The sequence below is a fragment of the Anomaloglossus baeobatrachus genome, chromosome 5, assembly GCF_048569485.1.
Source record: "Anomaloglossus baeobatrachus isolate aAnoBae1 chromosome 5, aAnoBae1.hap1, whole genome shotgun sequence".
In the NCBI taxonomy this organism is placed as follows: domain Eukaryota; kingdom Metazoa; phylum Chordata; class Amphibia; order Anura; family Aromobatidae; genus Anomaloglossus; species Anomaloglossus baeobatrachus.
Window position 1 is genome coordinate 40931016 of NC_134357.1, and position 26805 is coordinate 40957820.

The following is a 26805-nucleotide window of genomic DNA, read 5'->3' on the forward strand; positions in this document are numbered from 1 at the left end:
TTCTCCTTACATAGTGTAATGCAGTATTCTGTGTTGCACTCATTGGGTGTCATGGAGGCATCAGGCTCTGTTCACACTGCAGAGTCCGACAAACTGCCAGATATTCTTTAGTTGCACAGCCTATTATGGGTGTCGGGTGGTTCTAGCGTCACTGCCCTCCAGTACAGCTGGAGTTAATTCCTGCTGTCCTGTGATGATCTGCTGGGAGCTCAGGCTGCTGATCACCATCTCCAGCCTTTATAAGGATCTGGATTCTGGGGCCGAGTGTCGGATATAGCTTCTGCGGTTTCTGTGGTTATCCAGCTCTATGGTGATCTATAAGTTGCGATTTTGAGTGGTGTGCGAGTTCCCCAGTTGTGTATTTGGCGGAAATGGATGAAAATGTGCGGTATGTGGTGCGCTGCTGATCAAAAATGATAGCCTCATTGTCACTACCTATCATTTTTGATCAGCAGCACACCACACACCACAAATTTCATCCATTTCCGCTAATTACCTGCACCCACTACACTGTGGGCGAGCGGTGGTGCTGCAGCGATCAAACTGTCATACATGTGGCAACCTTGAACCCCTGGTATCCAGTGGGGTTCATACATCCAGCGTCTCACAGCACCTACTAACCCAGAGGTTAATTGTAGCTAGGTTCCCCAGCCCTGACCACTGGCCGATCTACAAGCAGCGCCCCTCTTTGCTCTGCCAGTTGTGTATTTATCTCCTATCCATTTTGTGTTACTCCCCAGTTCACATACTGTCCCTCCTTTGTGTTTGTGCGCAGTGTGCACAAGTTTTTGTTTACCCTTGTCTGTGATTATTTGTGGGTTTTTGGTTACTGGGTTTCCAGCCAGTTGTATCAGGGCTCAGACAGGAGACAGGGCCACGCTGGGGGTTCAGACCTTGCTACTATCAAGTCTACCTTTTGAGATAAGGGACAGCAGCAGGGCCCCAGCCTAGGAGCCTGTACCATTTGTACATACCCCATGACACATCTTTTTTTTCCTACATTTCATGCAAGATGTATATGTCAGGCTGCCAGCAGGGGGAGCTGGAGCCATGCAGGATAGACACTAGACAGTGCCGAATAAGCGAGGAGATGGAAACACCGTGTGTGCTTAGTGCAATACCTCACAGCACCAGCCGTAAAGCAGATGCCACGAGGAGTGTGTTGGATGGTCGGGCAGGCCGGGTTAAATACTGAGCGGGGAGAAAAAAGACCGGAGGGACGAGCAGAAGCGAGGTTGGAGTCAGGCCAAGGTCTATACCTAGAAAACAACCGAGTGGGAAGGTAGGAATGGGGAGACAACCGGAGCTAGATGGGAAGGAATGGAGGTGGGACCAGTCAACGGACGGAGAACTAGGGGACAGATACAGACAGAGGGCGAGGACAATGGTTTCAGCAGTAGATGTGGCTTATGGTACGAAATCTGGGCTAACTCCTGACCATGTGAGCAGACCCTAAAACCACCAAGAATATTTTACACTGTACCAACCCAAGTGTTAGAGAGTGAGAGACAAATTGCATTATAATGGCCATAAAGATGACATCTATCTGCGCTCCGGCTATTAGCTATTTTATGGAAGCAATCCAAGCAGAGTTTGGACACGGCATACGACATTGTAAGGCTCTGGCAGCTACAGGAGGAGATGCATAAGACCAGAACACACAGGGAGACTTTTTTTTTTTTTGCAGGGCTTTGATCGAACCTGTGAGATTTGTAGTTTTTGGGAGCAGCAATAGGAAAGAATGAAACATGGCACTTACCTTTCTCCGCTCCACTCCAACATCAATGACAAAGTGAATGTTGCTCATCCAGACGAGGGACTCGCCAAGACTGGTCGTTAACACCACTTTCCTCCTGTGGTCTTTGCATCCATAATCCAGCCCCTCGTATGGCAAGTATTGTGGAAGGCTTTGATGGGAATAGAGCGGAATTGGAAGCAATTCACCTACTTTAGGATTTGTATATACAGCCTCCTGGTGGATCATTTCATAGGCCTGTTTTATTTCCTTAAAATAATTAAAATATCAAATCAGTATTTGCAAAAAAAAAAATAAAAAATATATATATAGGTCTAAGCAATTTTTTATCCGAAAAAAAGAAAAAAAATTCCTTCCAGCAACAGAGAGGTGAAAAACATGTAATGCTTCATTTTCCCTGCGGAGGCACTGCAGGCAAACTACAAATTTTTGCTACATTCCCAGGCAGATTACAGCTGAGATTGAAGGAGTTGTACTCCTCTGTTTGTTTTCACTTAAATCCAAGTATTTAGGGCTACAAATCATTTTTACAATTTGTGTTCGTTATAAATTCGGAAATTAAAAAAAAAATGACGGTACTTCCAAACAGACAAATGTGAACAGGTGCATACTGAACATAATGCATACTCTAACAAATAAACAGCTGCACTCTGAAATGCTAAGGCATGCAAACATTAACTGAAAGAATTTGGACATGTATTACTGTTAAGTAATCAATTTAAAAATTGAGACACTTAACACATGAAAAAAGGCCAGTTTTATGCAAGCCCAACAGCCAGCGTCTGTCACGGATGTGTCACGGCCGGCTGACAATCCAGCGGCAACGATTGTTAGAAAATCCCAGAGTTTGGCAGAAAAGGTTATCTGACAGTTCCCTGATTTTGCAGCAGCGGACTCTAGTACCCTGGGAAATGGTCAGTTTTTCCTCTCCAATGCCAGCCTCTGACTTCCTTTATAAACCTCACCCTTGGAGTTTTTGGGTGCGGTTTATAGTTTGTTTCTTGCTGAGCTCTGGAAAGGTTGTCTTCTGTTGCTCCAGACTTCTGTGGTTGCTGCAGCTCAGATAAGTATTGTCTTTACTATCTACCAGGGCTCTGGTGATTGCTGTTGTTGTTTCCACTGTATTGTACCCTTGTGTCTTCCGTTAGTGATAGTGGTGTTGATGAAGAGCTCATAGCCTCCATCCTTACTTAGGGCTTACATGACGGTTTGTCTAGGTATTCCAGCTTGGCGACAGGTGCAGAACCTGTATAGGGTCAGTGAGGGAGAGCTGCAGATTATTGTCAGGGGTCAACATTTACCCATTTCCCTAGCGATAGGGCATTCCTTTCCCTTTGTGTTGTCCTATACGGGGCGGTGTATCTTCTATTCCAAGCCGTGATTTCTATTCCAAGCCGTGACAGCGTCAATGCGTTTGTCTTTATTCTGGGTTCCTACCAAAATGCCCCTTCCCGGATTGAAAAAGCCTACAAATATATGGTCGGGCAGGAACCTCCTATTGGGAAATTAAAATCCCACCAGCTTAAGGCAATATAGTTTCCTATTAACAGGCTCCTGCCCGCTCATAAAACTGTTGGCTTTTTCAGTTTGGCTACAGACAATTTAGGTAGAGACCCAGCAAAGAGATACACCTTGACGCTGGTTGCTGGGCTCATATAAAACTGGCCTTTTTAAAGAGCCAAATGTCTCAAATTATACATTTATTTCCTTAGCAGTAATGTATGTCCAAATTCCTGTATTTAATGTTTGCATACCTTAGCATTTTGGAATGCAGCCATTACAAATTTTGCACGATTTTCCTTTTACAGATTCTTTTTCACATTCAACCTTGATGTGATCTGTGGTCATAAATCAGCCTTGAGGAGCTCAGAAAAAAGACAGTTACAAATTCCCTGTCAAAGTCATAGCTCACTTATGGATTCTCAGTTACTTCATTCTGTGGCCCACAATAGACAGTGAGGCACAGAGGCTATAGAGGTCAAACCGTGCAAAAGTTTTAATAAAAACCCAATTTTAAAAATTAATTGTAGCCCCAAATACATGCATTTAAATCGAACCTGTAAAATTTTAGTGAGACTATTTGACCATTTAATGTGTAAGAGCCTGCTCTGACTCGCTCTGTCCCCTCTAACATCTGCAGTAGGGTGAAAGATCAGGCATGTTGGATTTCAGCATGCTCAATCCTTTGCCCTCATGAGAGATAAACCGCCACTGAAGGTGTATGGCAGCATCTTATTTACATCTTTGTCACCTAATCTGACACCAGCATGATGCAGGAAACGTGACCCCGATTCCAGCGATGTGTCACTTACTGGGCTGCATAATATACCTTTTATAAAATCAGTTTAATTAGCAGCAGATTATCATTAGAGGACTACTTGGTGTGCTGCAGGTAGTCCAGCATATTCATGAGCTCTGTATAACTGCTAGATCTGCAGCAGAGAAAACATTGATTTTATCGAAATGACAGCAAACAGCTCAGTAAGTGACACATCGCTGGAATCAGGGTCTCTGTCTCTACATTATGCTGCTCTCAGATGGGGGAGCAAAAACTTGGTGACTGGGTCCCTCTAACGCTTATTTCAGGCTAACCGATGTATCCCTAATGGTCACCAAATGACTTTACTAGAAAACACTAAGTACATCAGCTGAGGTTTTGGGATGGGTGCTGTAACATGGTGGAGGGTATGTATAAAGAAGTTGGTGTAAACCTGGATGTCTTCTATGGCACTTGTAGTGCCACAAGGCGTATAAGGGTGTTCCAGGGACAAGTTTTACAAATAGCTGGAGAGAAGGGAGGGTCTCGCTATTCACATACCTCCGCCCATGGGAGTGTCTCATGTCAAAATGGAGACTGATTGTTTGACACATGGTCAATGAGTGGAGGTTGTGTGGTCTCCAGGAAGTAATCTTCTGAGACAAAAGAGGATTAAGCTGTCCTCCCTGGGATAGAATATAGAGGTTGTGAAGCCTCTGGAAGGAACTCTCTGAATGAAGAGAGGGTTCACTTCTACTGACCGGGGTCAGTGAGTGGAGGTTGAGATACCTTCACTGGGATACTTCTAAGAACCTGTACTGGCATACTGCAAGTGATACGGACTGAAAATCACATTTATGTTCCTTGAAGCCAGATGAGGGCATGTGCTATGTTCCTGGAGACAGGTTTATGTGGTGTAATAAACCTGAGGGACTTAAGTAAAAAGTGTTCCTGTTGTTACCATGAGAAGCAAGCAGAGTGAGTAAGGCCGGTTTCACACATTCGGCATTTCGCCGATTTGCTGTATCCGTCACACTCCAGTACAGTGCAACACAGTACAATGGCATCGCGGCAAGCTCCGGTCACATTTTCCGGTCACATGACAGCATTGCCGCAATGCCATTGTACTGTATTGGAGTGTGACGGATCCGGCAAAGCAGCAAAATGCCAGATGTGTGAAACCAGCCTAACCCCATCACAGTGGAGTTATCACCTGGATGCCACTTCTGGCCAACCATTCTACCTGTAGCAAGTGAGAAGCTTTTTGCTCATACAAGGGGGACCTCAATATGGAACCTACTTGATTAACTTTTTAAAGGTGACCTGTAAAGAGGTTGTCCCTAGAGAGAGAATCCTTGTTTAGGAAAACTTGAGGCCAAGTGTTGGAGTCCAATGGACATATGGTTTTACATCTTCTAAAGCATTAAAATCTAAATCATTTGCTAAGAAAGTCATCGGAAACTTTTCAGACTCTTGTAAAAGTTTTTTTTAAGTTACATACATCATTGAAAAAAGTCGAACCACCCCCCCCAGATGTTGTGCCCAATCTCTCCCAAACTCACTCCAACAACTACTCTGGACTTCCTTTTCCAGTAGCAAAAACCATGTAGGAAACCTTGGAAAGAAAGTTCTAAGCTCCATCACCATAAGGTCAATTATATTCCCTTCTTGTAAAACTTCACATAAAAAGTAGGAGCCAAGTGATCAAACGCAAAGAAAGCGCCCAGAACCCACCCACACCCACTTACTTGCTCACAAGCCAGGAAGACAACAATGTCCCCTTTCTCTTGCGTGTGGTGGATTTCGTAAAGGAGTCTTAAAGCCGCATGGAAATGGTCCCTTTGGGTTGCAGAGGTGTAAACTACTTCTGCTGAACTCGTGCTTTCCACCTCAACGAGAGGAACGTTTCCGTAGTAAGAGACTATTTTACTGGAGAGTTCGGGAGGGGAGATGATCACAACCTTCAGTTCGGGTCTAGCCAAAAGCATGTCTTTTAGGAAAGCGAGGAGGACGTCAGTAGATACAAAGCGCTCGTAGACATCATCGATGATAATTACTCCGTAGTTGGACAAGAGGGGATTGGACATCATCTCACGTAGTAACATCTCATCTGTACAGTATCTGCAATGTAGAAAAAAAAAAAAAGTGTCTGTGGGCTCTGGATTTTCTTCATTCATATAGCAGAACCATATACCAGAGCATTGTACAGAGATGGTCATCACTCCCATTTGTGCCCGTACCCGTTGTGGGATAACAGTCTAAATTCCAAATTAGATGGGTTGTTCCCAAAATGACAAGTTATCTGTTATTCATAGGATAGCTTTGGTGGGACCACCGGGACATCCATGGATCCCGAATACAGAGCTCCATGTTGAATGTAGCAGAGGTTTCTGCTCCATTCATGGTCTATGGGACTGACGGGAGGTAGATTATAGCACTCTGCTATTTTTGGCACTCCTATAGACAAAGAATGGAGCATAGTCTGAACTCTTGTCTATGCTCCATTCAACAAGAGGTTCTGCCCCATTCTTGGGATCGACAGGGTTGCACCCCCAATGATCAGCCTGTCCTATGGAGAAGATAACTTGGCACTTTAGGACTATCGCTTTAACCTAAAAGTGCAATGTAAGAGTTCGGAAAATACACACATACGTGGGAAGAAAGTACATGTTGCAATCAGTCAGATTCACAACTATGACCCTAAAAGCGGCTTAAATTCAATAATTGAGAATGAAGGTGGTGCAACGCTGTTTCGGTGAGTTGCCCTTTACATTTTTCCCTTTAATACAGCTCTCCCGGCCACAAACCTTTGTATACCTACCGATCACATGAATAATGTCCACAACCGTGAGGGGCTACAAGTGCCCCACTAGATATTGGAAACTGAACAAGGTTTAGTGCTAAATTAGCACTATGGTCTCTTCATTCTCAGGACTGGAGGGGGTCTCAAAGGGTGCAGCCGAGGTAATGGCATAACCTAGCCATATTGAAGAGCGTAGCTCTGGCACACCCAAATGAGAAAGAAAACAGATATGGTGGTCCAAAAATTATTTTTATTATTATTATTATTTTTATTATTATTATAATTCTTTACTCATTTGCAAAATATCGAGTTGTAACCTTCATTCATTTCATGAACGTTTTTGGCATTAAATAGCCTTTATCAAAAAATTAGGGTCACATTTATTGGGTCACAGAGTGTGGGCACCCATAGAGATCTGTATAACCGGTAAGGCTGGTAAAACTGGGAATCGGCATATAAATAGAGGCAAAACACCTTATGTGATACAAGAAATACAAGTAGGGCCGTGCTCCAGCGTGGATTATCCATTTATAATAACCTAGCCATATGTTATCATTTACTGAGATATATAACCCTTTAAACTTACTAACCTTAGATCAATGTGTGTTGGGACAGGGGTGCGACCTGGTAGATTAATGGAGCTCACTTAAGGTACCAGGCACAGATTCACGTAAAGACGCTCCGTTGGGTCTGGAACAACACTAATGGGGCCATCAAGTATGAGCACTCAATGGATCAGAAGGAAAGAGTCATGTAGTGATAATTCTGATTTGGACTAACTGCTTGAGGTACCTATTGACTTCCATGATACTCGTCACACAAGTCAAGCCTATCCGAGCGTCCAAATGTTTGTTACAAGTACAGAGCACCCACCTGAGCATGGTAGTGCTCGCTTATCACTAGTTACGAGTACAGAGCACCAGAGCATGGTAGTGCCCGCTCATCACTAGTTACGAGTACTGAGCACCTGAGCATGGTAGTGCCCGCTCATCACTAGTTACGAGTACTGAGCACCTGAGCATGGTAGTGCTCGCTCATCACTAGTTACGAGTACTGAGCACCTGAGCATGGTAGTGGTCACCCACCCCTAGTTACGAGCACCCAAACATGGTAGTCCTCACCCATCCCTAGTTACGAGCACCTGAGCATGGTAGTGCTCACTCATCACTAGTTACGAGTACTGAGCATGGTAGTGCACGCTCATCACTAGTTACGAGTACTGAGCACCTGAGCATAGTAGTGCCCGCTCATCACTAGTTACGAGTACTGAGCACCTGAGCATGGTAGTGCACGCTCATCACTAGTTACGAGTACTGAGCATGGTAGTGCACGCTCATCACTAGTTAAGAGTACTGAGCACCTGAGCATGGTAGTGCCCACTCATCCCTAATAATGATGCTTCTGTAAGTCCAGGCCTACATTTTAGACAGTGGTGAGCCGAAGGCTCATATGAACAGCAGCTGTTCCTCGCAGCTCTTGGCCCAAGTGCATGTGTTGTCAATATTGGACAGATACCTCTGGTGCCAGCTTCCTTTGTCTTTAATGAGTACAAATGGATTGGGCATCTTGTCATCCAACATGCCCAATCTTTATTTCTACTGACATTTTCTGTCACTAAAATCAGCCGGTTCAGCCGTCATTCATCTTGTGCTGAACAGTATGATGGGCATTAAAGGAACCAGCAGAAGACAATTCTATTTGGCGCCAATCAGTCGATTCTAGGGTCTATCTCTTACAGGTTAATTCACAAATAACCTATTAGACCTTATTGATGATGTGTCGTCGATGTGGACTGAGCTTCCACCGCTACGACGCTACATTTAATTAATGGATTTCTTCAGTGTAATAGCTTTTAAATCCAGACTGAATTCAGACAAATGAGGCTTCGGACTTTGCACCATGACAGCTCGATCTAATAAAATTCTGCTCTCGTGGCAATCTTCCTTTCCTCAAATGTTAAAGAACACGTTATCTAAACTTATTTATTTGTCTTTAAAAAAAGGTTGCGCAATTTTACAATGTCTCATCACTGAAACCAGCTGACAAAGAAACGCAACTCGGTGTCACTGCAGTCGCTGGACCTCTTCGTCTTCTCTTCTACCATGACATTTATAAAAAGCTGGCTGGGAGACACATTGGAAAAAAAAACTAAACAGGGCAACACAATTATGTCAATACGGATGAAATAACAAGCTCATCTTCCATGGAAAACGCCACCCTTAGCGAAACATACTGGAGGAATTACCGGCAGCAGAAGACCAAACAGCCTGTGTCAGTATCGAGTCTCATGGAGATGAATGTTAATGTCCTCTTTTGTTAGAAGTGGGCAAAAAAAATTGGGGGATCCATTAGCCTAGATGTATTGCCACCAGTTTTAATCTTCTTTGTAGGTAGGTATAAGCCCATCTCAAGTTTCAGACCCACCCTCCCTCCATGACACCATTGTGCCGACAAGAGCCACCCTGTTGCTTCTCGTACGGATGGTTTTCCCAACCACATTGGTGCACCTCAACCTTCTTTGTTTCGTCATGTCCTTCCATATTTTGGTCAAGCCTAAATATACAAAAAATCCCAGTTTCCAGATCACAGCTCCAATGTATAAAATATCTTGTAAGCCTCCTCTTCCAAGAAAGGGACCCAACTAAGTTCCAGGGAATTGTTCAACAGTGGTAAGAACGCTCAGTTGGAGATCCAGACTGATGACGCTTCTTGATATACAGAACTAGAATTTCTGGAAACTGGCGGTCCCTGTAAACTAAGTGACAGCATCATTGGAGGTCAATGGACCCTCCCAGTCTTGAGGAGTGGTTCGCAGATGTTAGTTTATCCCATCGGATGGAGACCTTGATGGCCCAGTCCCAGCAATCATAAGTGGCAACTAAATAGTTTCATTGAGAAGCTTAAGGCCGGCGTCACACGGTACATTCTATCGTATGATCGCATGAACGATCGTAACCGCCCTCGTCGTTTGTGCGTCACGGGCAATTAGTTGCCCGTGGCGAACAAAGTCGTTAACCCCCATCACACAAACTTACCTCCCGGACAACGTCGCTGTGGGCGATGAACATCCTCTTCCTGAAGGGGGAGGGATGTTCGGCGTCACAGCAGCGTCACGCAGCGGCCGCCCAATAGAAACAGAGGGGCGGAGATGAGCGGGACGTAACATCCCGCCCACCTCCTTCCTTCCGCATTGCCGGCGGGACGCAGGTAAGCTGTGTTCGTCATTCCCGGGGTGTCACACGGAGCGATCTGTGCTGCCTCGGGAACGATGAACAACCGGAGTACAGAAGGAGGACCGACATTTTGAAAATGAACAACGTGTCAACGAGCAACGATAAGGTGAGTATTTTTGCTCATTCACAGACAGTAGCTGTCACACGCAATGATATGTCTAACGATGACAGATGTGCGTCACGGAATCCATGACCCCGCCGACATATCGCACGATATATCTTAGCGTGTGACGCCGCACCTAATGCAGGCGTCACACGAGACGATCTATCGTGCGATAGATCGTCGGGGTCACGGTTTTCGTGACGCACATCCGGCTTAGTTGGCGACGTTGTCCCGTGTGACACCTACGAGCGATCGCAAATCGGTGAGAAATCGGGTATCGTGTACTCCTCGTTTATTTTTAAAAAATCGTTTATTTTACTTTGCGCAGGTTGTTCCTCGTACCCGGGGTAGCACACATCGCTCCGTGTGACACCCCGGGAACGATGAACACAGCTTACCTGCGTCCCGCGGCTCCCGACGACTTTGCGGAAGGATGGAGGTGGGCGGGATGTTTACGTCCCGCTCATCTCCACCCCTCCACTTCTATTGACCGGTCGCTGTGACGCCGAACGTCCCACCCCCTTCACGAAGTGGATGTTTGCTGCCAACAGCGACGTCGCTCAGCACGTAAGTACATGTGACGGGGGTTAAACGACTTTGTGCGACACGGGCAGTGATTTGCCCGTGACGCACAAACGACGGGGGCGGGTACCATCGCTCGTGCGATCGCTCGATAGATCATACTGTGTGGTGAAGCCCGCATTACTCTCCTCCCCGCAGTTCCAAACAGTTTTAAGATAGATTGCGGTGCGGGAAGCGCCTTGGCGTGCCCACGCTGCCAGTGGATAATCACCACAGTGGGGTTGGGTCCCGTGCTCGAAGCCTTAATAACCCCCTTTCCTCTCCTTTCTCTGTATCTCTAGTGGGAATGCCCCTCTTCTTCTCCTTCCCTCCCTCATATCACCTCTATATTACCAAACTTTCTTTTTCCTTCTCCCCATCGCTTTTTACAATGTATAAAGTTGGCACTCAAATTTGTATGTGGGATGATTTATAATGATACAGTGTTTTCAGTTGCTCTGTTGAACTTGAAAATCAATAAAATTCTTGAAATTAAAAAAAAACAAAAAAAAACAAACAACAACAACAAACTATGTGACAGTAAAAGGAGCTGCAGAGTTCAAATAGAGAAGGTGGGCATCTACATGGCTCCTCACTGCGTGTCGCCATACTGGAACCAAGTGTGCTGGGGGTGCTGATAAAATGGACTCCATTAATAATGAGTCATGTGTCGTGCAGTGTTTTTTGTTGCACTCGCTGGGTGTCATGCCGGTGTCGGACTCTATTCACACTGCAGAGTCCACCAAGCTCCTGGGATTCTTTACTTGCACAGTCTGATGGGCGTCGGCTAGTTCTGGCTTCACTGCTCTCCAGCACAGCGGGAGTTCATTGCTGCTGGTCTGTGATCAGCTGCTTGGAGCTCAGGCTACTGATCACCATATCCAGCCTAAGTTTCTGGATTCTGGGGCTGTTTGCCGGATATAGCTTCTTGCTTCCTGGTTCCTGTTATCCAGTTGTATAGTGATCTTGCAGTTGCGGTTCAGTGTGGTGTGCGAGTCCTCAAGTTGTGTATTTATTTCCTACCCAATTTGCGTTACTCCCCAGTTCAAATATTGTACCTCCTTTGTGCTTCGTGACTGGGTGCAGTGTGCACGAGTTTTCGTTTACACTTGTCTGTGATTATTTGTGGGGGTTTTGGTTTCCAGCCCGCTCCCTGGGTGGGAGGGGAAGTAGTATCAGGGCTTGGACAAGCAGACAGGGTCACGTTGGAGGCTTGAACCCGGCTACCATCAAGTCTACCTTCAAGCACAGGGGCCGCAGCCTTAGGGTCAGCCTATGAGCCCCTGTTCCATCTGTACACCTCATGACAAGGAGGATGAGAATACAGTACCGCTGGAGGTAAAAACATGGTAGTGCTTGCTCATTACTAGTTACGTGTACAGAGCACCCGAGCATAGCAGTGCTCATTCATCACTAGTTACCAGTACAGAACACCCGAGCATGGTAGTGCTCGCTCATCACTAGTTATGAGTACCAAGGATGGTAGTTTTTGCTTATCACTACTTACGAGTACCTAGCACCTGAGCATGGTAGTGCTCGCTCATCACTAGTTACGAGTACCAAGCATAGTAGTGCCCGCACATCACTAGTTACTAGTACAGCGCACCCGAGCATGGTAGTGGCCGCTCATCACTAGTTATGTGTACCGAGCACCCGAGCATGGTAGTGCCCGCTCATCACTAATTGATATACATAACCTAGCGAGCCCAGCAGCTTCACCAAGTCTAGCCAAAGTGAAAGTGACAGTCGGGGCCCATTACCATCTTCTCTGCCCATAAAATTCTAGGCCCAGCAATAAAAAAAGTTTAAACAAAAGCTCACCAAACTAGCTTTGCTAATAAACCCACTTTTCTGGGACTCCTTGATGTCAGTGCTTCTCCTGCTGCGCACTCACATATATAAAACACCCACACACACACTATACCCAGGTAATAAATATATATTCTCGCTCTATATCTAGAGCACTGAATGCTGCCATATTTCTGTGACAATCCAACCTATAACCTTATTCGGTGACTTTGATAAATTAATAAAATGTTATGTGAATGTGTGCAGCCAATGTCTGCCGAAATGTCACCATTTATCTTTCCTCCGCGCATGAAGCATAATAATGAGCACAGCGAGATATAAATATGACAGAACAAGTCAGTAAAAGCAGAAACTGGAAAACGAGTGCATCCAGAGAGTCCATGAAAAAAAAGAATTCAATTGGCTGAAATCTTTCTAATTTTATTACAAAATTTGCCTTTAAGAGGGTGCCCGAAATCAGAAAAACATGGGTGTTAGTCCACGGGCTGTGTGGGCAGTTTTTCCTGAATGTGTCTAGGCCTCAATACCGGAGTGGGCCGACGTATCGATTCCAACAGTATCTGCATCCACAGTGGAATACAATGATGGAAGAGGGAGCGATCAGCTCTCTGCTCCACCATTCCGCCTTTCTGTTTTAGGCCTCCTTCACACCTCAGTGTGTCGGTCTGTGTGGTGTCCGTTTTCACATGTACCGGCGGCACGTTCACATGCATACTAGCCAATAGAGATCTTAACACCTAGTTTTCGCCAATAATTTTCTCTTTTTATGTCGATCACGATTCACTTTAGCTCTGCTCCCTGTATAGCCATTAGGTTTTGTGTATTGCTCAGTTGTTTGTATGCCCTGGGTACTTGTCGGTGGGTGGGGCTTGTTTGGTGCCTCGTTCCGGTAATCGCCTTGCTTTATCTTTGGGCTATTTCCACCGGAACTTCGGCAGTGATAGTTCCTGCTCTGCAGTGTGCGCTTCTGGTTCCCATGAGTTTGTTCTGATCCTCGGCCCGCTAACCCAACTCCTCTCCCTATCCACCGCTCTGTCTGTCTTGTCTGTGCTCCCTGACTTCCTGATCCTTAGTATGGCTGGTTCCCTCGGTCCCGCTTCCCCCTTTTGTACTGTTGTTCCCCTTCGGCTTCTGACTTCGGCTTGCTTTGCTCTCTAACTATGGTTCTGCTCACCATCTGTATCTGATGTTGCCTCCCAGCTAACGACCTTAGGCTTCCACGTGACTTCGGCTCCTCTTCCTCCTTTGCACTGACGTGACCTCCAGGCTCTGACTCTCGGCGTGTACGACCATTCTGCTATCTTCCCTAGATACTGGTGACATCTAGTGGGCAGATACCACATTACACCTAGGAGCTCTACATCTCTCCCGTGTACCTGTGGCCCTTGGTGGTAGAGCATTACAATGTCTTTCAGCTTTGCATGTGGGGGAACATCATGGGACATTGCTATGGATTACGGCACGGTGTTTATTCAAATAAAATATTTTTTATATATTTTTACTGGATTAGTAATGGGGGTGTCTCATAGATGTCCGCTCCTTACTAATGCCAGGGCTGGATACCAGCTGGGAATTTACAGCTGGCATCAACCCCATATATTATCCTGTTTGCCACTGCAAAAGGGCAACGGGAAGAGCAGAGTACAGCACCAGATTTGAAACATCTAATAGATGCACCACCTCCGGGGCAATTGCAGGCTGATATTTTTAGGCTGGGGAGGGTCAAATAACCAACACTCAGTCTACACACAGCACAGGCCCGAACACCGTACCAGGGGAAAGTAGGCTAGGCAAATAGTTGGGAGGGGGGGGGGAATTGACAGTCAATACTTATGTTGGAGGCTGCTGTAAAGCAGATCCCTAAGTGCTACTAAAAAAAAACCAAAAAAACCCACAAGCAAGATGGCCGCCCATGATCATGTAAAAAGAGTAATCTATCTTGTTTTAACATGACATATAGGAAATACATTCACTTTATAAAACACCCTCTTGGAAAATCACATTTCGATTTTTCCAGGTCTTTTTGTGACATTTGCCGCTACAATTCCCCATTGAGGAAAAAGAAAATGTATCAGAAAAACCACAATGAAACCAGGCAATAGAGAAATCTTATTATTGTTAACCCGTAGAGAGATTTGTAACCGCGTCCTCCACTATTCCATAAATTGGACACTTTTTTTTTTTCTCCTCAGTTCTTTTGTCACCGACTCCTGGCTCTGCGTTTCACTGACCTGCCGGACAAAGGCTGAAGTGGAAAGTAGCTTTCCGGGCAGAGGATGAATAGAAAGCTGTGGGATTAACTGGGAAGCTGGGCACAAACCTTAGAATGGTGTCATTTGTACAACAGTTTTCAAAAGGCACAACGTAGCCGACTTCATGTCCAATGTTCACATCCAGCTCGTCCGCTACTCTCATGGCGAGCCAAACGGCGGTCTGCCGCTGCACCTGAGTGCACACCACTGTCCCGCGCCGATTGTGCTCCGAGAGGCAGAACTCTGCACACCACTGAGGGATCTGCAAAGAGAAGAGACATATAATAAGCTACGTTCTGTCTCAGGAGTGAATTATAGGCACAAAAGCATCTGCAGAAGTCACATGACCAGACCGTATGTAACCACTACTAGGCGAAGCTATGGATTTCTATAGCTTGTATTGAACTCAATCGGAGCAGTAGAAATCTGAACGCAGTGAGCTCCAACAATATTGTGAGGAAATTTGGAGCCCTGTATCAGAATGACAAAATTCCATATTGACCTACAAAGAATTTTGGGCTTTAAAATTAATGTCCAACCCCTGTAAATCGAAGAACAAATGGTCCATGCAATGCAATGGCCAAGCGTTGGATCCTTGGCAATCTAATATTAAAAGGGATTTTCAGGTCTCCAAAACCCCTGTCCCCTGGCTGCAGGTTTTATTTAAAACAAAGAAAATGTGATTTACTTGCTCTTATCCAGATCCCGTGCTGAATTCACCATCACTGCTCCCGCTATAATGTCAAGTTGACATCTCTGCAGTCAATAACGGAGTTCTGAGCAGCTCATGCAGTCGACGCTGACCTCAGATATTGGCTGCAGCCAATACTAGACAATGGGTAGGTAAGTATGGTTGACCTCAGGGAGATCAACATCCAACACCACGGAGACACCATCACGTATTTCTCAATGCAGTGACAGTAGAACAAGGCCCCCCGGGAAAATATGCAAAACAAGAATGCCGCGGAGATACCATCACAGGTTTCTCAACGCTGGCAGGAAACTAGCCAGGTCTTTCACCGGGAAGGAACAACCACGGGAAGGGCAGTCTCCAGTCAAGGAAACCGCCTATACCAAAACATGGTATCCATCCACAGACAGCTGTTTTGGGGTATTTGCCCCTCATCAGTGTGGAGTAGGAAACTGGCGCCTATAATTTATAGTAATATATATATATATATATATATATATATATATATATATATATATATAAAAAATCTATCTATATATCCTTATTCTGTCTTACTCCAAAATGACGTCATTACAGTGACAACCGTCGCATTGGCCGCTCGGCTCAGCCCGGCCCCACCCCCGCACGCATTGGCTGCTCGGCTACGCCACGCCCCCCGCACCCTGTGCCTGCATGGCCACGTTCCCCGCACACATTGGGCACCTATACAACTCCCCCCAGGACTACTTCACCTATTATACTCCTCTCTCCCCAGGACTACTACTCCAACACACACACACACACACACACACTATACCTCCCCCCAAAACACACACACACACACGCACGCACTCCACACACACACAAACGCTGCAGACACACAGCGCTCCACAAACAACGCAACACACAAACACCACCGCTCTCACCCCCCCCCCACACCCAGAACATTTACAGCGCCCTACTCAAACACTTGGCAACCACAGACAACATCTAATTATTTATTTATATATAATATAATATATAAAAAATATAACACAAAAATCATGTATTAGCTACACTATAAATTCTAGAATACCCGATGCGTTGTAATCGGGCCACCTTCTAAAAATATATTATATCTCTATCTATCTATCTATACACACACACACACACACACACACACACACACACACACACACACACTTTTAATATATACAGTGCCTACAAGTAGTATTCAACCCCCTGCAGATTTAGCAGGTTTGATAAGATGCAAATAAGTTAGAGGCTGCAAACTTCAAACAAGAGCAGGATTTATTAACAGATGCATAAATCTTACAAACCAACAAGTTATGTTGCTCAGTTAAATTTTAATAAATTTTCCACATAAAAGTGTGGGTCAATTATTATTCAACCCCTAGGTTCAATATTTTGTGGAATAACCCTTGTTTGCAATTACAGCTAATAATCGTCTTTTATAAGACCTGATCAGGCCGGCACAGGTCTCTGGAGTTATCTTGGCCCACTCCTCCATGCAGATCTTCTCCAAGTTATCTAGGTTCTTTGGGTGTCTCATGTGGACTTTAATCTTGAGCTCCTTCCACAAGTTTTCAATTGGGTTAAGGTCAGGAGACTGACTAGGCCACTGCAACACCTTGATTTTTTCCCTCTTGAACCAGGCCTTGGTTTTCTTGGCTGTGTGCTTTGGGTCGTTGTCTTGTTGGAAGATGAAATGACGACCCATCTTAAGATCCTTGATGGAGGAGCGGAGGTTCTTGGCCAAAATCTCCAGGTAGGTCGTGCTATCCATCTTCCCATGGATGCGGACCAGATGGCCAGGCCCCTTGGCTGAGAAACAGCCCCACAGCATGATGCTGCCACCACCATGCTTGACTGTAGGGATGGTATTCTTGGGGTCGTATGCAGTGCCATCCAGTCTCCAAACGTCACGTGTGTGGTTGGCACCAAAGATCTCGATCTTGGTCTCATCAGACCAGAGAACCTTGAACCAGTCTGTCTCAGAGTCCTCCAAGTGATCATGAGCAAACTAGACGAGCCTTGACATGACGCTTTGAAAGTAAAGGTACCTTACGGGCTCGTCTGGAACGGAGACCATTGCGGTGGAGTACGTTACTTATGGTATTGACTGAAACCAATGTCCCCACTGCCATGAGATCTTCCCGGAGCTCCTTCCTTGTTGTCCTTGGGTTAGCCTTGACTCTTTGGACAAGCCTGGCCTCGGCACGGGTGGAAACTTTCAAAGGCTGTCCAGGCCGTGGAAGGCTAACAGTAGTTCCATAAGCCTTCCACTTCCGGATGATGCTCCCAACAGTGGAGACAGGTAGGCCCAACTCCTTGGAAAGGGTTTTGTACCCCTTGCCAGCCTTGTGACCCTCCACGATCTTGTCTCTGATGGCCTTGGAATGCTCCTTTGTCTTTCCCATGTTGACTATATATGAGTGCTGTTGACAAGTTTGGGGAGGGTCCTAATTAGTCAGAAAAGGCTGGAAAAAGAGATAATTAATCCAAACATGTGAAGCTCATTGTTCTTTGTGCCTGAAATACTTCTTAATACTTTAGGGGAACCAAACAGAATTCTGGTGGCTTGAGGGGTTGAATAATAAATGACCCTCTGAATAAACTTTTCACAATTTAAAAAAAAAAAAAAATAAAAAAAAGAAATAACATTCTTTTTGCTGCATTTCACACTTCCAGGCTGATCTACAGTCCAAATGTCACAATGCCAAGGTAATTCCGAATGTGTAAACCTGCTAAATCTGCAGGGGGTTGAATACTACTTGTAGGCACTGTATAGGTAAATAAGCCTGAGAAACTATTTTTCCAAAACCAGAAAACCCCTATAAAAAAGGTATGTGCACACATCCGACATTTAGACGCCGACACAGACACTGATTTTTTTTCCCAGGAGAAGCCGCTTCAGGTATATGGCGGTGATCGCTCTCTTGAGGAAGCTTCGCCAGCAGTTTTGCCCTTGCTCTTTCAGCGGCTTTCACTATAAAAAGGGAATCTGTCACCAGGTTTTTCCTCCCAATCTGAGAGCAGTATAATGTAGAAACAGAGACCCTGATTCCAGCGATGTGTCACTTACTGAGCTGTTTGATGTCTAAAATCAATGTTTCTCCGCTGCAGATCTAGCAGTTCTACAGCGCTCATGAATATGCTGGACCACCTGCAGCATGTCAAGTAGTCCTGTAATGATAATCTACTGCTGATTAATCAGTTATTTTATCAAAACTACACTAAGCAGCCCAGTAAGTGACACATCGCTGGAATCAGGTTCTCTGCCCCTATGTTATGCTACTCTCAGATTTGGAGGCAACAATCTGGTGACCGATTCCCTTTAAGTATAGAGAATGGGTGAAGACTGAGCAGGTCACTACATTTAACCATTCCAGGGTTTCTGAACCGTGGAGAGGTTAGAAGAAGCAAGATAAAGCGGAACATAACAATTGCACAATGTTGTCTATAAACTGATGTGCACGATGTCCATCTTTTTCAGCCCATTTCAGACGGTGTGTGCACATATTTTATCATAGGACAGCAATTTTATATCCTAGACAAACATTTTAAATAAAGACACCATTAACCCCTTCACCATCTTAAACCATATATTAAAACCTTATGCTGTAAAAAATGAATTCTGAGCAACTCTTGAACATCTTCACGTAAAATAATTTTTATGTCATTATTGTGGAAAGTTGGTTTTCCAATGGATTTTGCCAATTCTTTTCACCACCAATGCACTTGGTAACCCCTTTTGCCCCTGTGCCTATAAGACATGCGTATATTCCCCTGCATATGTATAATGACCTCTTTGAAATGGTCACTGTTCTATCAGCAAATTTTACATATAACGTTGTTATTTATCTGATCAGAAAAAAAAAAAAAAATGTTTTCTTTCTCCACTTATGAGCCATTTTCTTCCTTAATCCAACTCCTGAATTAATGAGTACTTCTGAAAGAAAAAAGAAAAAAAAAAAAACAAAAAAAAACTAAAATATATCTTGCTCAAATCACAGTGGGCTGCCAGCTCATTGAATTATCAGTTTCCAGCTGTCTATAGAAATCTATAAAGAGGAGAGGGGATATGGGGGATGACGTAAAGGGGTATTCCCATCTCTATGATCCTATCCCATTATGTAATAGGTGTAGTAATAATAATATTAACAAATACCTCATTAGAAATGTAATATAGCTCTCCTGATTAGGTATCTCAGTTACCTCATGTGCAGGGCATTGCAGTTTAGGTATCCATGGTTACAACTACTCATTTAGGGACAGTTTGTTGTTCATGGTTGTAACCATGGATACCTAAGCTGCAATGCCCTGCATATGAGGTAAGAGTCATCGCTAATCAGGAGAACTATACTGCTATTTCTAATTGGAGGCATTTGCTATTATAATTAGACCTACTACATATTGACATAGTATCTTGGAGATGGGAATACCTGTTTAAAGAACCACTAAAGAGTTTTTTTTAATTGCACCGCTGGAGTGGTGCTTTAACTGTAAGTCCCCTGCCCCGGGTCTAAGGCTGGTTTCAGACGTCCGTGTTTTAGGTACGCGGGACATCCGTTTTTAACACGGATGTCACACGTACCCATGTTACCCTATTGTGCATTCTCACACGGCCGTGTTTTCACACAGACCGTGTGGCCCCGCTATTTCATACGGAGACGTGCCCGTTTTTTCTCCAGCAGCACGGATGTCACACGGACCGCACACTGATGTGATCTGTGTGACATCAGTGTGACATGTACCGGAGGAAACACGGGTTTTTAAATAAAAAGATTTTCTATAGTTACCTGTATCCAGCGATGCTGCCTCCCGCTCCTGACCCCAGCTCATTATTTTCATTGATTATTCACCACAGTGAGCAGCTGTGATCAGGGGCATCACGGTGACAGCGCTGGAGACAGCACTACCGAGGACAGCATCGCTGGGGACATCGCTAGTGACAGGCGAGTATCCTGCCAGCATTGTGTGTGCAGGGACGTCCAAGAGGTCATCGGATTTCCCAATGAACTCTGATGACCTCCTGATGACACCCCTGCGACAACTGCGTTACAGCAAGTGTCACGATGGTGACTTCCAGGGGTTCATGAGAGTTCGTTGGGAACCCTGATGAGTCCCTGGATGTCACTGCACAAACTGCTGTATACTCACCTGTCACCGGCGATGTCCCCGGTGATGTCCCCGGCGGTGCTGTCCTCGGCTGTGCTGTACCCAGCCTGTCCCAGCTTCCAGATCCTCAGGCAGTGAATAATCAATGAAAATAATGAGCGGGGATCAGAAGCGGGAGGCAGCAGAGCCGGAGACAGCATTGCTGGATACAGGTAAATATAGAACATCTTTTCATTACAGAGACACATGTTTTACCCGGTACGTGTCACACGTATGCAAACACGGATGTCACACATGTAACACGTATGACACACCTATTACCATAACCACGCGTGTGACTGGTACCCATTAAATACGGCGACCTTACCTTCTATCACCGCGGCTGCAGTCAGTCTCTTTTGATTTAGGACCTTCCAGCAGCTCCAGAGTTCACAGCTCAATACAAGTCTATGGGAGCCTCGTTCTGGCCCTCATAAACTTGCATTGAGAGCTTGTGACGTAACCCTTCACTTCCTGCCAATCAGACGTTATAGTCACAAGATGGCACCACGGGATAGGAGAGACGTTGATAAAAAGGGGAGGCTGCTGTAAGGTGAGTATATGACAGAGGGCTTAGATTTAAAGCGCTACTCCAGCACTAAAAAAAAAAAAACAACCCACTGAAGTGGTGCTTTAAAATGTGAGAGAAGCAGATAGACACACAGATGGTGTAGCTACTTTGCAATAAAGCTTTTACTACACCCCAGAGCTGGACTCAGAGCTACACTGCTCAGTGCTGCTGTATAATGTCCTCCATTCTGCTGCTGTCTCCTAACATGTGAGTCTCCACCCACTAACTCAGAGACAACAGAGCCTGGAGAGGGGGGGGGGGGGGGGGGGAGGAGGCAGGATACAAGTTATAGAGAAAACACAGACAGTGCAGCTGCTTTATAATAAAGGTTTTACTACACCCCGGAGCTGGATTCACAGCTGCACTGCTCAGTACTGCTGAATAATGTCCTCCATTCTGCTGCTGCCTCCTAACTCCACCCAGTAGCTCAGAGACAGATAAAAATTAGAGATAGAGCGGGGGGGGGGGGGGGGGGGGGGGTTGGGGGGGAGCAGGATACAAGTCATACAGACACACAGACAGTGCAGCTGCTTTATAATAAAGGTTTTACTACACCACGGAGCTGGGTTCAGATATGTATTGCTTTATAATTGTGGTGGAGGGCACGGGGCAGGCAGTGATTATAGTCGTGCGTGCAGGGAGACGACAGGTCACAGCACAGCCTGTCATTAACCCCTCGCCTCCTAGTTGCCGCACCACACACAGGAGGACTCCATATCAGTTTCAGGTGACACCTCATTCACATTCTCATGAAATAAAGTTCAGTCAAAGTTTATTTTCTCAAAACAAGCAAACTTTATTTTCCGTTCTCTTCCGCATCATCTCAGTCTGCGCTTCGCTGGCGCAGATACTCTTCCCGTTGGGGTTCCTTACATCTTTTCCTCTCATACATAATTTAGTAGCAGTCCTCATCTCTGGCACCTGGGTACTCTCTGTCCCCTCTAGGCCTTTCCTTCCATCACTACACTTCACACTGGCATGAACCGGGTCATGAAGTCCATTGAGCCACTTCACCACACCCACAGATGACGTTAATACGTAGGAAGGACCGCAACTGAAAGGGCTCTCCCGTCCGTGCCCTGGCCATCCAGCCATATCCTTCTACCTGAGGACTAAGGAATTCTTTGAGTATTAGCAACCACATGAAATGGACGCCAGACCCCCAAACATTGGACTAAACCCCTCTCCGTGCGGGATGCGGTTAACCAATCCGTACCGGATCCTGCGTGCCATGGCCGCAGGGGCGACCCATAGGATCAGAATCCTCATGGTGCGGATTATTTCTCTTACATCTTCCCAGGGACTCCCTCTATCCCCTCCCCATTGTCTTTCCCTTATATACCCCTATCCTCCTACTACTACCACTCTCCCTCTGCCTACCCAGGTGCCAGGACAACTGTGCTGCAACAATGCCACCTGGTGGCGATATTACACAAGCAAGGCATTTACATAATATTACACAGGACATCAGTGTGCCGGCTACACATGAAGGGGTGGGGCCTAACCCTAACCCCCCTACATAATGTCCTCCATTCTGCTGCTGCCTCCTAACATGTGAGTCTCCACCCACTAGCTCAGACACAACTTAAAATTAGAGAGATAGAGCCCAGAGTGGGGAGAAGAAAAAAAGCAGGATAAAAGTCATATCATGGCGAGAAATAATGTTATTCCTCATGTACACACAGATGACTTATTATTCATAAGTCACCTGAAATGACAGCGCTCACTGGGACTTTGCACTACACAATTATGTAGTATAAAAGTAATAAAAGCAGAAGAAAAGAAAAAAAAAAATTGGAAAGGGAAAAAAAAAAAAAAAAAAAAAAAAAAAGATATTGTATTAGCCTTGAAGTAAATTAGATGCTAAGGGGTTAAACAGCGCAGCGTGCAACCAGTTGTTCCATTCTAAATGACTGGTCAGTGACAACTGAACAGGGAAATAAGGGCATATTAGCTGGCAGCTCACAACAGATGGCCGGGCCAGGAATATATTACATGCTCAGAGAACAGACATTAGCTCAGAAAATTAAAAAAAAAAAATATAAAAAAAATAAAAATAAAAAATGAAAAGACTCCAAAAGGACCTGGGAGGGAGAACAAACATTTATAATGTGACAGGTCCGGAATGAAAAGATAATAAGACGTGGTGCAGGACGACTATTATTTTCTGCTCAGATAGAAAATAGTTTTACTATATTATTCACGGTATTTGCATTTGTTTCCAGGAGACCTGGGTCAAATATAAATGTATTTGCATTGCAGCTACCAGGGAGATTGTCACCTAGCTTCTCGGGGTTGTCACCGCGCTAATTCAGACTCCCAAATGGCAAATCTACCAACTAAAAGGAAAAAACAAAAAAACAAAAAAAAAAAACAAAACACAACACACAAACAACAACAACAACCACAAAACAACACAATTCACTTATAAAAGGCATTTGCAGTAGAAAGGCTTGTTTTTTTGCGGGACAAGTTGTACTTTTGAATGACACCATGCTAAGGGTTTTCACCCATGTTAATTCAGACTCCCATATGGCAAATCTGCTAAAAAAAAAACAAAAAACGCACAGAAAGCAAACAAACACAATTCACTTATGAAAGGCTTGTTTTTATCTTTTTTTTGCGAGGCGAGTTGTACTTTTGAATGACACTATTCTCAGAGTTGTCACCAGGGCTGTGGAGTCGGAGTTCATTTTGGTGGAGTCGGTATAAAATGGACCGACTCCGACTCCTAAAATATATAATAAATTGGGGACAGGAGTGCAATGCAGAATGTGCTGAAGATTTTTTCATAGGAATTTGGGAAAGTTATGAAATGTCCTATAAATGGCTGTTCTATTCCTGATCTAAGGCTACATTTGTGACGCCCTGGACTAGCCAGGTAGTCACAGACAGGGCCTTGCACAAACACCTGTCCCCCTAAAAAGATAACAGCAGGCAACCGAAAAAAACCCTAGTCACCTCCCTCAGAGCTTAATGGACACACCAGGGGGCGGAGCCAGGCAGTTGGCCATGCCCACCGAGGAGTTCAGAGGGCCTGAGGCAGTCAAGTTCAGTAGTCAAGACAGATTAGTGACAGGAGGAGAGTGCCCAGGTCTGCCGCAGACTGACAACAGGTGTCTGGGTCGGAGCCCAGTCACCTCTGGCTAGGAGGCAGACTGTGGTCACCGCCTGCAGGAGCCGGGAAGATGGCCTGGTGGAACCGTAAGGGACCGTGACAGGGTAGTGGCCCGCCGGTACCGAACCGGGGAACCGACTGGAAACCGGAGCACAGAGGGGGGTACTCAGACCCTGAAACGAGGTCCCGAATCTACCGGACTAAGTTAATTCACTGATTGAGGTCTGGACTTTAGGTCCTTTCCCAACCAAGTCCCGACTGAAGACAACAGCCCAACGAGGGGGATAGAAAGCCACCACACAGGCAGAGAGATCCCAGGGGCCAGCGTCTGCGGGCAAACAGGCTTTGCCGACACACACACACAGCCGGGTAGCGGACGCCCGTCGCTGAAGCGCAGGCAGTCCACAGCTACAAAACAAGGTGCAGGAGAAAGGCGGGGACCACCAAAACGGGTGGGGGAACCAGACGCAGCTGGCTGTGGGCACCGACAACCATCTTTTTGGTTTACCAGAGACTCCGGTGTATCTGTCAGAGTGAGTACAACTGTGCCCTTGGGCCGTGCAACACCCCGCACCACACCAATCCGCCCGCACCCTCACAACCGGGCCCCGGGACCATCACCCCCCCTACCCACAGAGGGGTCAACACCTGGCTGCGCAATACAGTCCCCGGGGGCCTAGTAAACAGTAGCGGTGGTGTCTACATTTACCACAACCCGTGGGTGGCGTCACGAACTTAACAAAAAAAACACGGCCCCAGCTGTAAACCTAACACCAACGTAGCGCCAGCATCCTTTCAGAGCGAAGTGACCCTTGGTCCGGAGGCGCTCGAGCCACCCACCAACGAGCTCGGATCAGAGTGGCTCGGCTGCAGCTGAGTGCGGGGTGGTACACATTCACACACAGAGTTTTTGCTGCTTTTTTTGAGGATACGTTTGTCAGCTGCAAAAGCAGAACAGCTTTTTAAAAAAACCGCATCACCTGAAAGCTTTCTGAGCTTATAGATAATGTTTTCAATAGCAAAAACAGATTAGAATAACACCACAAACTGACTGCTTATTCTTTGTGAGGATTTGTTTTTGAGCTCAAAAATGGACCCTCACAAAACGCTGTGTCTGAATGTCCTATCTTTTCACCCATTGCCTTTGCTGGGATGCCCGGAGTCCCTGCATTTCACTGAATTATTTTGCCATCAATGTTCGATATGTTTGTGACAAGAAAGAAATGGTTAGCAAGACACTGGCAGTAAAAGACACTAAAGCCAGGGGCGTAACTACCGCGGTAGCAGCGGTCACCATTGCGACCGGACCCGGGAGGTTAGGGGCCCGGTGGCCGCCCGGCAGATCAGCAGCCAGCTCCTTTCAGTGAGAGAGGAGCTGCGCTGATCTGTCACAGACCACGCGGCCGCTATATGACCCAGTGACCCTGCCGACACCGGGCCCCCCTGCCTGAGGTCAGCGGCTGCGGCAGCTCCCCCATCACCGCACACAGTAATGATTAAGCATAGCGCGGCCGGTGCCGCGCTATGCATCATCATTCTCCCCCTGTGCCTGCGCGGTGACGTCACTCCCGTGCGACTGCTGTGCTGAGTGCACAGAGCGCAGGACGGGAGAACGCCGACCGGAGCACCGGAAGAACGAGGCTAGGGGAGGACGAGCAGCGGTGGAAGAGGAAAGCGGTGAGGACAGCAGCGGTGGAACGAGGAGACGTGAAGACAGTAGCGGTGGAAGGAGGAGAGCAGTGAGTACTTTTTTTTTTTTAAAAAATATAAAATTAGTGAGTACATGGTGGCCAGAGGCCTGGAGAGGCTGCATTATTATACATGGAGGCCTGGAGAGGCTGCATTATACATGGGGGCCTGGAGAGGCTGGCTGCTATATTATTCATGGAGGCCTGGGGAAGCTGGATACATTATTCTACATGGAGGCCTGGAGAGGCTGGGTGCATTATAATATATGGAGGACTATGTGGTGCAGTATTATAGATGGATTACTATGGCGTGATTTTAATACATGGAGAACTATGGAAGTTTATTCTAATATATGAAGGGTTATGTGGGACCCTTGATACTATTTGGAAGGCTATGTGGGGGCCATTATTGTATTTGGAGAACTATATACTTGGGGGACAAAGATACAATCAGGGGATGGGAGCGTTTTGTGCTGAGGGAAAAAGGCTCTGCCCCTCAGCACCCAGCTTTCCCATGCTCTGATATGGGAAAGCTGGGTGCTGAGGGAAAGATGTATAGCAAAGCAGGGGAAGCTGGGGGCCGAGGACAAGATGGATATCAGAACATAGGAAAGTTGGGTGCTGATAGAGGGATTTCAGATCAGGAGAAATCTGGGTGCTGTGGGTAAGAGCCAAGTGTCAGCATCATTATCCTATACCCTGAGTGTCAGTATCATTATCCCGTACCAGAAGTGTCGGTGTATGTGGAGGGGGGCCCCAGTCTGAACTTTGCACCGGGGCCCATCAAACTCTAGTTACACCACTGACTAAAGCTCATCACACCA

The 26805-nt window shown here is 45.9% G+C and overlaps 1 protein-coding gene across 3 annotated transcripts in view; it reads right to left on the minus strand.

Moving 5' to 3' along the window:
• DHX32 (DEAH-box helicase 32 (putative)) overlaps window positions 1-26805 on the minus strand; it is a 120679-nt gene that overhangs the window by 60397 nt on the left and 33477 nt on the right. For all 3 annotated transcript variants that reach the window (XM_075348443.1, XM_075348441.1, XM_075348440.1), the window contains 3 exons: window positions 14843-15036; window positions 5762-6134; window positions 1760-2005 (listed from right to left, as the gene is read on the minus strand). In XM_075348443.1, the coding sequence (XP_075204558.1) occupies window positions 1760-2005; window positions 5762-6134; window positions 14843-14937 (714 nt within the window). In that variant the 5' untranslated portion in view covers window positions 14938-15036. The remainder of the gene's footprint in view (window positions 1-1759; window positions 2006-5761; window positions 6135-14842; window positions 15037-26805) is intronic.